Consider the following 14,520-nt stretch of genomic DNA (forward strand, 5'->3'; position numbering starts at 1 on the left):
ATATGTAACACACCTACATGTTGTTAGACCTGCTTGTTGCTGACAGTACACCATGAACCTGCTCATATGTAACACACCTAGATGTTGTTAGACCTGCTTGTTGCTGACAGTACACCATGAACCTGCTCGTATGTAACACACCTAGATGTTGTTAGACCTGCTTGTTGCTGACAGTGCACCATGAACCTGCTCGTATGTAACACACCTAGATGTTGTTAGACCTGCTTGTTGCTGACAGTGCACCGTGAACCTGCTCGTGTGTAACACACCTAGATGTTGTTAGACCTGCTTGTTGCTGACAGTGCATCATGAACCTGCTCGTATGTAACACACCTAGATGTTGTTAGACCTGCTTGTTGCTGACAGTGCATCATGAACCTGCTCGTGTGTAACACACCTAGATGTTGTTAGACCTGCTTGTTGCTGACAGTGCATCATGAACCTGCTCGTATGTAACACACCTAGATGTTGTTAGACCTGCTTGTTGCTGACAGTGCACCGTGAACCTGCTCGTGTGTAACACACCTAGATGTTGTTAGACCTGCTTGTTGCTGACAGTGCATCATGAACCTGCTCGTATGTAACACACCTAGATGTTGTTAGACCTGCTTGTTGCTGACAGTGCATCATGAACCTGCTCGTGTGTAACACACCTAGATGTTGTTAGACCTGCTTGTTGCTGACAGTGCATCATGAACCTGCTCGTATGTAACACACCTAGATGTTGTTAGACCTGCTTGTTGCTGACAGTGCATCATGAACCTGCTCGTATGTAACACACCTAGATGTTTTTAGACCTGCTTGTTGCTGACAGTGCACCTTGAACCTGCTCGTATATAACAAACCTCCATGTTGTTAGTAGCAATGCTGAATTTCGTATTGCAGCTTATTGCAATAATGATTCATGAACTCATATATGTATCACAACATATTGCATGCATTCTTTCATCTTTAATTCATTATAAATATGAATATAATTGTAGAATTTTCCTATTCGGAATATTCTATAAGTAATACGTTACCACTGTTATACCGAGGCTGTTGTCTCCCACAACTGCTGCTATAGCGAAATCTACCACAGAGATCTCAATTACCTCATGCAGCACGTGCGTAGCCACCTAGCTGCCATGTGACACCCTTCACTCTTGTCTCCTGCGAGAGCAAGTGCTCGGGGGACGGACGGGCGGGCAGCAGCCCAGTGGTAACGTATTACTTATAGAATATTCCGAATAGGAAAATTCTACAAATTACATTAAGTAATACGTTACCACTGTTATACCGAGGCTGACTACCACAGTAGGCGGTGGGGAGCACCTACAACCCGAATCCTGACTGCTAGCGTTCCTTCCGACCAGCGGAAGTAAACACCAAGGCGGAAGCACTCGATGCGCATGCACCTAGCTAGGCGTTACCCTATAGGAATACCAAAGCACTGTCAAGCGCATACCGTAAGGCTCAATCGTCATTGCCAAAACGATTGGTGACTCCAAACGGCCCCACTGGATAGGTATTTCATCGCCGCAGCGGATGAGAACACTGTATCCGCGTGAGCTTAATCTTAGATCAGGTTAAACAGTCGAAAAGAGGGAAATTAATTTCATTCAGACCGTATATCCCAGAGCAAGCCTACTTAAAGTATGCATTAGGCGCGTGACCTAATTCCAGTATTTGTAAGCATGCATCACAAGGTTGGGATACACGACAGACAATTAAAGACATAATTGTCAAAATACAAATAAGGACAAAGCACACAAAAAGCCGCCCTCACCTGTGGTGTGAGTGCGCTGGTTTGCGGGACCCCAACTCCTGTACCCACGGCAGTGGGAACAATGGAGTCGACCCAGATTGACCACCGTGCAAGGTCAGACGCCTGAGGAGTTCGGAATTGCGCTGGGCACACCCCTTAGGTGCCCGCTTGCGCCGCGATCCGCGGGCCAAGACGGTGCACACTCTCCACGACGGCATCAGCGACCTGTTTGAGGTAATGATTGGCAAAAACCGAGTCAGAACGCCAGTAACAACCTCGTAATATTCTGCGAACAGAGATATTCGAGTGTAGGGCAAATGTTGCCGCTAGCGCCCTGATCTCGTGCGGGTTTGACCCCGCTACCGGTAACCCCCGAGACCGGTACGCCAGATTGATGACAGAACGAAGCCACAACGCAATCGAGTTGCGAGTTATGTCAACCGTGCGATTAGGGTTACACGATATGAACAGACGGTCACGCCCTTGTCTACGTTCATTCGAAGCCTTAAGATAATACTTAAGGGCCCTAACCGGACACAGCGCTCTGTCCTCAGTATCAGCAGGATGTAAGATTTCTTTGAGTGATCTTACAGTGAATTCTCTCTCCGTTTGCCCGACTCTCTGATTCTTGGCGACGAAGCCCATGAGCAGGCCCAGGCGGACCGCTCCTTCGTCACCCCTATCGAATCGTACCTTGGCGACATCGAGTGCATGAATTTCGGATACACGTGCCGCCGTGGCAAAGGAGAGGAGAAATGCTGTTTTCCAAGTCACATGCCGGAACGAAGCACTATGCAAGGGTTCATACGGAGCTTCCGTAAGTGATTGCAACACTAGGGAAAGATCCCAGGCCGGTGCCCGAAGGCGGCCCTTCTTAAGATCAGGCTGTTTGAAACCCTTGATAATACCCCGTATCACCGGCTCTTTGGAGAGACTGGTACCCATAGCAACGTCCCGTACCGTAGCAACGGACGAGACTTAGTTGGCAATGGAACCCCCGGAGAGTTTCCGGGTCTCTCGCAAGTGAGACATGAAACGAGCAATATCCTGCACAGATACCTTATCTGGCGAATGAATGTGATGTTTACAACACCACTTCGTGAAAATAACCCAACGTGCATTATACACCTTCTGGGTAGAATCACGATGCATACTAACGTATGCCCGAGACGCCCGGCGAGAAAAAACTTTACTCCTCAGACGCTCGGTGACAACATCCACGCGTGCAGATTGAACTGCCCTGCGTTTGGATGAAGCTGACGGGTGTGAGGGTGGATCAAGAGATCCGGTCTCACAGGCAGTGGAAGTGGCGACTGCGTGACCTGGGTCAGCAAGTCGGGGTACCACGATCTGTTCGGCCACATGGGCGCGATCAGTAACATTCGACAGCGAACTCCTCGGAGCCGGCTTAGAATGTGTGGTATCAACGCTGTCGGCGGGTAAGCATAAGCGACCAAGCCCGTCCAGTCTAACGCGAGAGCATCGTGATAGATGGCCCTCGGGACCGGGACTGGTGATACAAGCAACGGGAGTTGATTGTTGAACCGCGTTGCGAACAGGTCGACCTTCGGACGACCCAAACGTGCGCACAGCCACTGAAACACTACTGGGTTCAGCATCCACTCTGTGGGGCTCGGATCCTGAGGCCTCGATAGAGCATCGGCCAGTACGTTCCGCACACCTGGGATGTGACGGGCGCGTATCTGGCATGGGACACTGTCCACCAGAGCGTAAAACTCGAACGTGAGATCGAGTAGCGAGTGACTGTGGGTTCCCCCCAGTTTGTTCACATAGGACACTACCGTCGTGTTGTCGGTCGCCAGCATGAGCCGGGCGTCGACGAGACGATGCTTCCAGTGATTGACTGCGTTGATCACTGCCTTGAACTCGAGACAAGTGATGTGAAGACCTAGTTCGTCTAAGCACCACAGCCCCGAGCTCACCTCCCCCTTTAGATGGGCGCCCCAGCCCACTAGAGAGGCGTCTGTATACAGGGTCAACGTGGCCCGGTAGGGCCGCATAGAGACTCCTGATAAGACAATGTAAGGGACCGTCCACCACTCCAGATGCGGTCGGAGCCGATCCGGGAGGGCGACGGTCGCACTGTTCACCTCCGTTGCTAACAACTGGATTAAAAACCGTTGCAGCGGGCGGAGTTGGAGACGACCCCGTGCGGTGCAGTCCTGGGCTGATACAAGTAGCCCTAACAGCTGTTCCCAAAAGTGAACAGTCTGTTGCACCGCTAAGACTTTGGCAATCATCGCCTGAATTTTGAGCCACCGGTCTGGGGGGACAAAGAGGCGATGGGACACCGTGTTGAACCAACCTCGGATGAACAGCAAGTTCTGAGAAGGGGTTAACTCGCTCTTGGGGAGATTGATAATCCACCCAAATTGCTCCAAGAGCCGACGTGCGAAATCGAGATGGCGTGACAGGGTGTCCGTCATTCGATTTGCTACTAGCGAGTCGTCCAGGTACGCGAAGTACCGGACACCCCTCCTGTGGAGGAACCCCACTATGGGGGTGGTTAACCGGGTGAACAGCCAGGGAGCGGACGTGTGAATCATTCTGAGTTCGGCACTGTCCTACTTGGGAACGAGAAATATCCTGGAGTAAAACCCCGGTGTTATTTCTGGTAGAGCTAACTCCCGTACTGCCCCTTCTCCACCAACCTGCCGATGGCATCGGCGAGGATGGGAAGATTGGTTTCCGAATCGAAACCTGCCAACGGGGCAACGGTGAGCGGCGGATTCGCTTTGAGATCAAGCCGATAGCCGTACCGAATCGTGTTGACCACCCACGGGTCGTCGAACACTTGTTCCCAATTCTCCCAGTAAGTCTGGAGTCTGGCTCCCACTGGGTAAGGAGAGGGGGCCCTGACAGGTTGCGACAGGCGCAACTGTCCAGGGCCAAGTGACTCGGGTTCGCCTAAGGGCCAACCGAAGTTGGCGCTGTCGGCATACGAACCCCTCCAATGAGAGTCACCTGGAGGGGCCCTTGCCGTCCGTCGACGACTTGGGCTTCCCCCAGTTCCCCGTCTTCCCGCGAAAGGGCAGCTGATTGCCCATACCGGAGCCCTCAGGGCGGGGCTACTTCCCAGAGGAAGAAGAACCCGACCCCTTAGACCTACCGGCCGCAGCAGCCTGGGGCGCGCTCCGGTTAGGAGCGGCACCCAGGCGCCTATGCAGGGACCCAACAAGAGCAAGTGTGTGCCGAGAGTCCTCGGCAACGTACTCCAGGGAAGCATTTAAACTGAGCCGTGAGACATGGAGTGCCGAGCGAGGGCGTCCAGCTGGTGCAAGGTAGCTTGCGTTACCGTAGCAGCCGGTGGGGCACGGACACCCAACCGCTCAACATGGGCCTCCGCGGTAGGACCAGCCTCGGGAAAGGCAAGGTCATGTACCGGGAATAAACCCTTTCTCCACGACGTCGGAGGCAACGGGAGACCCCGACCGGAGGCCGCCGCGAAGGCGTTCTCCAAGGAAGGCTTGAAACCGCGCAGCAAGGTTGATGCGGGGAAAGCCGTGTCGGAAGACTCATCGTATACCTCGGAGGAACCCACAGTCGTGGATTCCCCGCGGTACCGGCCGGGGCATGTCCTCAAAGAGGTCATAAACCATGGCCACGCGGTCCTAAACCGATAGCGGGAGCAACGGTTCGGGGGAAGGACCGGTGACCACGGGAGCCGCCGCCGTACCGGTGGACCCCGCGTCCGACCCCGCGGCCACCGAAGTGGCCGGGGACGGAACAGCCAGCGGCCTATCCTGAGATAAGGCCGCCAGCTTGGAGTCCACAAGTTATGCAAGTAATGCAGCGACGGAATCCCCGGACAGCACACGGGCCGCCAAGAGATCCGCCGCTTTACCGGTGGACCCCGCGGCCACCGAAGAGGCCGGGGACGGAACAGCCAGCGGCCTATCTTGCGATAAGGCCGCCAGCTTGGAATCCACAAGTTTCGACAACAATGCGGCGACGGAATCCCCAGACAGCCCGAGGGCCGCAAGGGGATCCGCCGCAGCCGAGGAGGTGGTACCCGCACGGGGACCCCGACCAGACGAACCGGCCACCACAGGGGTGGAGACGGACTGTACGTACAGCCGGTACCGCTCAAAATCCGCAGGCCCCAGACCTTCGCACAGGATGCACCGGGCGTCCCCGCAAGGAACCCTGCACCGCGGGCAACGATCGTGGGGATCCCGGGACGACAAAAACTTTCTGCACACCCCATAACTCCGAGGAGCAGGGGTAGAGGGGGTGGATACTGGGGACAGATCCATGTCAGACATTGATTGTTTGCTATAAACAAAGAACAAAACATGGTTACAACGCACGCACCACAATGATTCACAAATGAACATTTTCACAAGAAAATAAACGAGCAATGTGAACATATAACATACACATATAACTTTTATTAAAGAAATAAGTTATGTTAACCCCCAAAACATACAAGAACAGTGGAAACGTAAAACACAACGTGCATACGCGAACCCCGCAAGTATATAGAAAAAAGGGCGGGAAAAATTTTCCGTTTGGCGGGAAAATTATAACCAAGCGTAGCTACCGCAACGCCCCATAAAAGCACAGTTTATTAGAGAATAAACTATAATAAATATCACCAAATCTTCAAGGAACGCTTCAGCAGGAGAAAACACGTCTTGCTAAGCAGACGAAGGAGACAAGAGTGAAGGGTGTCACATGGCAGCTAGGTGGCTACGCACGTGCTGCATGAGGTAATTGAGATCTCTGTGGTAGATTTCGCTATAGCAGCAGTTGTGGGAGACAACAGCCTCGGTATAACAGTGGTAACGTATTACTTAATGTAATATGGACCCACATGTCACACATTGACAACTATGTCCGCCATTTTGTTGGATGTCACCATGGTCATAAGGCACATGGAATAGACACATTATATACAGGAAGCTGGTCGAAAACAGTTTCCTTATCACAGGAGCTGCTAATTTCTGAATTTCAAGTTTCATTTTGACTTGTCATAAACGTTAACAAGATGAAAATGTGCATGATTTTAAAACCAGTATACCAGTATTTTCCATTGAGATACATATGAATTATGAATTCAAATCATGGCATACTGTATACTGATAATACCTCTCACCTCTAAGTAAGCCCTCACTGTTGCTGACAGTGAGCATGTACCATGAACCTGCTTTAACATACCATACCTACATGTCAGGTCAAATTGCTCCTGGCAGCACATTGTGAACCTCCTTTTATGTACCACACAAAATGAGGCAAATGGAAGCCAAGATTTAATCTCAGAGTGCAAAGAAAGTATTAGGAGTAAGGAGTTCTCAAAACTTTCATAGTCCTGATAGCTGGCTACACAACCTCAGGTTAGGCCACTTCGCTACCTTTATCATTTAGTTGTAGGCCAGTTAGTATGAAGAAGGGCCAGTAACTTGCAAAAGGAGCAAGCCATGTTGGCTACATACACATATGTTTTTAAATCTACCCCTGCACACCTGCATGATGTCATTGCCCCCGTTGAACATGCATCGTCCTTGCTAGTGTATCAGGCAATAATATAAATATATACTACAACAACTGCATAAGGTAAGTGGCAATGTGACCCTCCACAATTGCAGGTAGGTATGTGTCGCTGGCCCTCATCTCGGAGAGCAGGTGACAAGCATGACTGCACCCATGTGATAAGCTCTGTTGTGTGCAGCTCAGCTCAGATGATGAGGGTCAGCTTGCTACTAGCCACACACATGAAAAGCTTGCTGAACAGGCTGGATATAAGTTGTACATGAATCAGTGAAAAGGCAGGCTACATAAATAGCTATACATGTGTGGATGCAGAGAAATCTTACGTGTCGGCTTCGGAGGCGGTGGTCCCTTCAAATGAGCTGACAAGAGATACAGGACATCACACAACGGAACACAATGTACACTGAGAACCCTACAGACTACTCTCAACACCACATTATCAAATGTTGAAGTCTATGTTGTTTTCTGAGTATGTACATGGAACACTGAAATCATTTACGACACAAGTTTGTCATCATTTTTCAAAATTGGACTTTTATCACTGCCATCCATTGAAAATTATACCTTCCAATTACACAGACCTTTTTTCTAGCATCATTGCCTTCCCAGGAAATCCACAGACTACCGATGAAAACCTTGCCCTCCTACAATACAACCACCTGCCAATGAGTATAACTATCCTTTCCCTAAAACTCCTACCTGTCCGTGACACCCTACCTACAATACCCTGTCTCCCCCACTGCCCATGACACCCCACCCCTAACAATACCAAACCTAGCCAAGACACCCCACCCAACTACAACAGAGCTCGAGGTAAGCTGCGTATTTGCGTAAAATACCAGGGTTCACTCTATGGATTTCTGACATGGGCCCTTTATGTGAAAATTTCTAATATTCCTGAGGTACACCCACACTTGCCCCAAAAGCACAATGTTAAAATGACCCATTGTATTTGAAAATGTGGGCTTTTTTTCAAAACCCGAGAATTATCCCTGAAATATGCATTAAATAAACTGAAATATGCAGAGGAATAAAATCCTAGTGTATCAAACACGCAAGAAAAACTAAAAAAATGCTACTAAAACAAAAATTGATGCGTATATTACAACTATTAAATAAAAAAATGGCGTATACTACAACTGTTAGATAAAATGATTGTGTATCAGCTGACTGCAAAATTCACTTGCTGACAGTTACATTTAGACAAGTTTGTGCAACAAACATACTGATAGATGACAATTGAAGAGCACATCAATGTACACGTTGTATCTTAAACAGTCGCTGATATGGTGATTAAAAAAATGTGACTACCCTCTAAAAATTGTGGATACCCAATCAAAATAAAACCCCTGGGTAAAATACCCAAATAACCAACAGCTTCTCTATAGCTCTGCACAATACCCTGCCCCTCCAAGACATCCCCACCTGTCTATAAAATCCTTCCTACAAAACCCTTCCTTCACATGCCACCCTGCACAGACAAATTTACCTGTGTGGTCTTTGATCTTGTTGCTCGGTGCCTCCGGCTTGTGTTTGCCATCATGTTTTGTGTCATGTTTCTTGGACTCTGTGAGATGGGGGTCGGCAGCAGGGACCCTGTCAGGCAGCTTGGGGTACAGACCAGGCTTGCCTGCCCCGCCCCCACCACCTGGAGGGGCCTTGGGTATGGTCGAGATAGATGGGGGTGGAGGCTTCTTAGGTTTGGGAGCCTGCAGTTACAATAACATATAATGAACTGTTTGGTAAACATTTCTTAGAAGGTAACGGATGACAAAGTAGATACCAACGTTTCGGTTTTGACGGTATCTGTCAAGCATGTACCGAAACGACACTATATATATATATACAATGAAGAACATGGTATATTTCACAACACACTGTTCTGTCATGATGTCATTTCTGGTGATTTAAATATGTATTCGCAACTTGATAACATCATATATTCGACGACATTATTTTTGAGAGGGAAGTGTCTAGTAAGTTGTTCCCCATAGATGTAGCTGGGCTATGCAGATAACCCACCTGTAAAATGGACTTGTCCGACATTACCCAGGTCGGATTCTTTGCAGAGAGTCATCATGATTAAAGTTTTGGTATATATTTCTAAAGCTTGTACATTTTATCAACATCCTGAAGGATGCTGTACATAATGTTGATGACTCATATAAGAAATACATAAACGACTTGTGGCGGTTGTTTATCGAACAATAAATGCGCCCTTCATGGATATTGTTGATGCAATGTTATATTGTACGATAAACAACTCCCACTTATTGGTTATTTCTTAAATACATACCAGGCATTAACAGCTTATTGTTTCTTTTTGAAGATTGAACTTTATGACTTTACACACTGAAGAATAATAATTGACTTCTACATTGACATACATTATAAAATATGAGTTAGCAGACAACTATGTGCTCTTTGGATTACTAGAAACAACTTACTGAGACTGCCAAAACATAGTCAATGAAGTCACTTCAGTGAGTCCTTGTCCCATTCCCTGTACACAGGCCTTAGTACTTACTTCTTCTGGGATGAGTTCCACAAAATTGTCCGGGAAAACACCAACTTTGCCATTGACCTCTCCCTTCCACCATCCTTCATCCTCCAGTTTGGTGTCAAGCACTGAGATGGTCTCCCCTTCCTTCAAGGACAACTCATCAGGCTGCTCTGCGGTGTAGGAGAATCTCACAACGGCTCTGTTCACTGAGAGACATAAGAACATTTAAGGTCATAGCAATCAGGGCAACCTATTGACAATTTGCCATTGGCATCACACCAGCAACATATCAAGGACATCAGGGCATCACACTAGCAACATATCAAGGACATCAGGGCATCACACCAGCAACATATCAAGGACATCAGGGCATCACACCAGCAACATATCAAGGACATCAGGGCATCACACCAGCAACATATCAAAGATATCAAGGCATCACACCAGAAACATATCAAGGTTGGTTGGTTTGTTGTTTAAAGCCTCACTCAGCAATATTCCAGCTATATGACGGCGGTCTGTAAATAATCAAGTCTTGACCAGACAATCCAGTGATTGATATCGCGAGCATCCATCCAAACAATTGGGATCGATGACATGCATCAACCAAGTCAGCCTGACCACCAAATCCCATTAGTAGTCTTTCACAACATCAGGGCATCACACTGGCAACATATCAAGGACATCAGGGCATCACACCAGCAACATATCAAAGATATCAGGGCAACACACCAGCAACATATCAAGGACATTCGGGCATCACACCAGCAACATATAAAGGATATCAGGGCATCATAACAGCAACATATCAAGGACATTCAGGTGTCACACCAACAACATATCAAGGACATTAGGGCATCACACCAGCAACATATCAAAGATATCAGGGCATCACACCAGCACATATCAAGGATATCAGGGCATCACACCAGCAACATATCAAGGACATTAGGGCATCACACCAGCAACATATAAAGGATATCAAGACATCACACCAGCAACATATAAAGGATATCAGGGCATCATAACAGCAACATATCAAGGACATTCGGGTGTCACACCAGCAACATATAAAGGATATCAAGACATCACACCAGCAACATATAAAAGATATCAGGGCATCACACCAGCAACATTTCAAGGACATCAGGGCAACACACCAGCAACATATCAAGGACATCAGGGCATCACACTAGCAACATATCAAGGACATCAGGGCATCACACCAGCAACATATCAAGGAAATTCGGGTGTCACACCAGCAACATATCAAGGACATCAGGGCATCACACTAGCAACATATCAAGGACATTCGGGTGTCAAACCAGCAACATATCAAGGACATCAGGGCATCACACCAGTAACATATCAAGGACATCAGGGCATCACACCAGCAACATATCAAGGAAATTCGGGTGTCACACCAGCAACATATCAAGGACATCAGGGCATCACACTAGCAACATATCAAGGACATTCGGGTGTCAAACCAGCAACATATCAAGGATATCAGGGCATCACACCAGTAACATATCAAGGATATCAGGGCATCACACCAGCAACATATCAAGGACATTAGGGCGTCACACCAGCAACATATCACACACAACGTATCAGTAACAACAACACATTTTTGGCAACATATTAGTCCGATCCTAATGACAAGTCCTACTGTCACACTACCTTTTTTCTCTCTCTTGACCACCTCAGTCGTGATGGGTATGGGATCAGCTACAGGGGCCTTGGTGGGTTCAGGAAGGGGTGGCCGGACTGGTTCCAGGGGCGGAGGTCGGGCTGGCTCATGGGGTGGTGGTTTAGGTGGCTCCTGAAGATGTTGAGGAATATTGAGTGATCAACCATAGTTTACAAAGCTAGAAAAGTGTTTATATGATATATATATATATATATATATATATGTTAAAATGTCTATAACAACCTTGAATGCCTAAGTTGTCAACTCAACACTCAATACACTCTTTCCAATGGTGTAATGAAAAAGTGTTACAAACAACAAGGCAAAAGAATTGTCATGTTTGTAAAAAGACAGGGATTAATAACGCATGAGCTGAACAAGCTTCATAATGTAATGAAAGTATAGAATCAGATTGTGTTTCTGTGACCTTCACCTTTACATCAGCGTGCTTCTTCGCCTCCACGGGAGGTGCTTCTTTGTTTTTGGGAGCAGAGCGGAGTTTGATTGGGCCGCCTTGGAAGATGTTCCCCAGGCCAATACCGATCACCTTCTTTCCCTTTATCTCGTGAACACTGCCAGATGACTCATCACCAGAACCTGACACAGAACAGCAAATCGGGAACATCACATCACCCATCTGACATCCAAATATCTACAGAGCACGTCAGAGTATCACTAACACAGAACATTATACATCATATCCCCCAAATAACATCGAAATATTTCATCATAGTATCACAATATCACCACTCTAGGGCTGGGACATGTCCAAATTTGCTATGCGGGTACCCGACCCCTATTACCCGACCCTACCCGGGTACCCACTCAAAGCGGTGGGTACAAAATGTCCGATTGGAAATAGTTTGACCATCGCCCAAGAAAAATGTACCCAAGTACCCAAGTTACCCGTCCCAGCCCTACACCACACGCACATGACATGGCATCACTCCAAGGAGCATCATCTTTCATATCGCATCAAAATGTCCTAACAGACAATATACACACATCACCTCGTATCAAACAGGGACACAGTTGTATCACATGGGGAACATCATGATATCATCTACACAGATCAGGTCTGAGGTTTCAGTCCACATCTTGTTCTACATCAAGAATCAACTCACCGATCCCACTTGGTTTGTCTGGGACATCTGGTTGTCCTGCATCCTCTGGCTGTTCCTCACACATCTCCACAAAGTTGGATGGGAACACACCACTGGGGCCATTGTTGCTGCCCTCCCACCATCCATCCTCAACCTACAGGGACACCATCGATCAGCTTTAGTCTGCCATTACTATTGTTTACCAGGGTGCCGTTGTACAAAACTACCTTAGCGCTACAACTGTCATAAGTCTATGTTAAGGTATGGGAGTTATGATCATCTTAGCGCTAAGATCGCTTTGTACAACGACACCCAGCAATCTAGCATTATCATCTTGTGAATCACTAAGAATGAGTTTTCCATGTGGTGCCAATGTGAGAGATCAAAACACAGGTTTTCTGTTATACAAGCCCTGTAACCAGAGCTACCCAATTCCCGGGAAATCGGGGTGAGAATTTTTACCTCCAGAACAATGTAGAAAGCAAGGTCAATTCTATCTCGCATACAAAGACAGTCTTACTTTCCGTACAAAGTCAATCCTACCTCCCGTACAAAGACAATCCTATCTCAGTAGAAAGTCAATCCTACCTCCTGTACAAAGTCAATCCTACCCCCCATACAAAGTCAATCCTACCTCCCATACAAGGTCAATCATACCTCCTGTACAAAGTCAATCCTACCTCCTGTACAAAGGCAATCCTACCTCCTGTACAAAGTCAATCCTACCTCCCGTACAAAGTCAATCCTACCTCCTGTACAAAGTCAATCCTACCTCAGTAGAAAGTCAATCCTACCTCCTGTACAAAGTCAATCTTACCTCCCTTACAAAGTCAATCCTACCTCCTGTACAAAGTCAATCCTACCTCCCATACAAAGTCAATCCTACCTCCCATACAAAGTCAATCATACCTCCCTGACAAAGTCAATCATACCCCCCTTACAAAGTCAATCTTACCTCCTTTTCAAAGACAATCCTACCTCCCATACAAAGTCAGTCCTACCTCCCATACAAAGTCAATCCTACCTCCCTTACAAAATCCATTCTACCTCCCATACAAAGTCAATCCTACCTCACATACAAAGTCAATCCTACTTCCCCTACAAATTCAATCCTACTTCCTGTACAAAGTAATTCTTACCTCTCGTATGAAGTCAATGATTTCTCCCTCCTTGAGTAGCAGCTCATCTTCATTCTCCGGTGTGTAGTCAAACATAACCTTGCATTTCTTTTTCTTATCTGAAGAGGAATACATGGACTACAATGTTGTGTATATTTACAAGATGGATGGTAGTAAAACAAACAGGTCAAGGCCAAAGACAGATGAACTCAGCCAAGATGGAATATTAACACTTGATTGCAGAGTACCCAGATAGGTTCCGAAGATGAAGCATATTAGCAATATGTGTCAAAAACTCGCACAAACCTGTAGAGGTTATGGATTCTCTGATGAAATCAGTGTGTCAAGATTTTCTTGAGCAAGGAAAATGCAATAAGTGCCCCAAGGAGGATTTAATCTGAAAGAGAATCTTTAGTCTACTACTACTAGCCAGAATCTGTCACATTATTTTCAGTAGTGAGTGAGTGAGTTTTTTACGCCGCTTTTAGCAATATTCCAGCAATATCACGGCAGGGGACACCAGAAATGGGCTTCACACATTGTACCCATGTCGGGAATCGAACCCGGGTCTTCGGCGTGACAGCGAACGCTTTAACCACTAGGCTACCCGACCCCCCCTATTTTCAGTAGATCTTGGTGTTAAAGTGCATGTCGCATGGGCATATATATACAACCTTGCACATCTGGATAGACCATAACATCGTTAATGCAAATATCAATTCAGAACAGTGGAAAGTGGCACGTAAATAAGGTATATTTGCCTTTTTGTCCAGTCTACCAATTTAAAGTATAAAAAACGCACAAGCCCACAAGCCCACCCCTCCCTTTGCACTCTAGCAGGC

The 14,520-nt window shown here is 47.2% G+C and overlaps 1 protein-coding gene across 8 annotated transcripts in view; it reads right to left on the reverse strand.

Annotated features, from left to right (window-relative positions):
- Positions 1–14,520, reverse strand: part of LOC124147359 (SH3 domain-containing kinase-binding protein 1-like) — a 44,522-nt gene that overhangs the window by 11,697 nt on the left and 18,305 nt on the right. For 6 of the 8 annotated variants that reach the window (XM_048402464.1, XM_048402467.1, XM_048402465.1 and 3 more), the window contains exons 4-10: positions 13,700–13,797; positions 12,582–12,714; positions 11,891–12,054; positions 11,448–11,589; positions 9,789–9,970; positions 8,751–8,970; positions 7,585–7,620 (exon numbers count right to left, since the gene is read on the reverse strand). In XM_048402464.1, the coding sequence (XP_048258421.1) occupies positions 7,585–7,620; positions 8,751–8,970; positions 9,789–9,970; positions 11,448–11,589; positions 11,891–12,054; positions 12,582–12,714; positions 13,700–13,797 (975 nt within the window). The remainder of the gene's footprint in view (positions 1–7,584; positions 7,621–8,750; positions 8,971–9,788; positions 9,971–11,447; positions 11,590–11,890; positions 12,055–12,581; positions 12,715–13,699; positions 13,798–14,520) is intronic. The other 2 variants (XM_048402468.1, XM_048402471.1) reach the window with 1 other exon arrangement.

Source organism: Haliotis rufescens, unplaced genomic scaffold (genome assembly GCF_023055435.1).
Source record: "Haliotis rufescens isolate VD_foot unplaced genomic scaffold, xgHalRufe1.0.p SCAF_26, whole genome shotgun sequence".
NCBI lineage: Eukaryota > Metazoa > Mollusca > Gastropoda > Lepetellida > Haliotidae > Haliotis > Haliotis rufescens.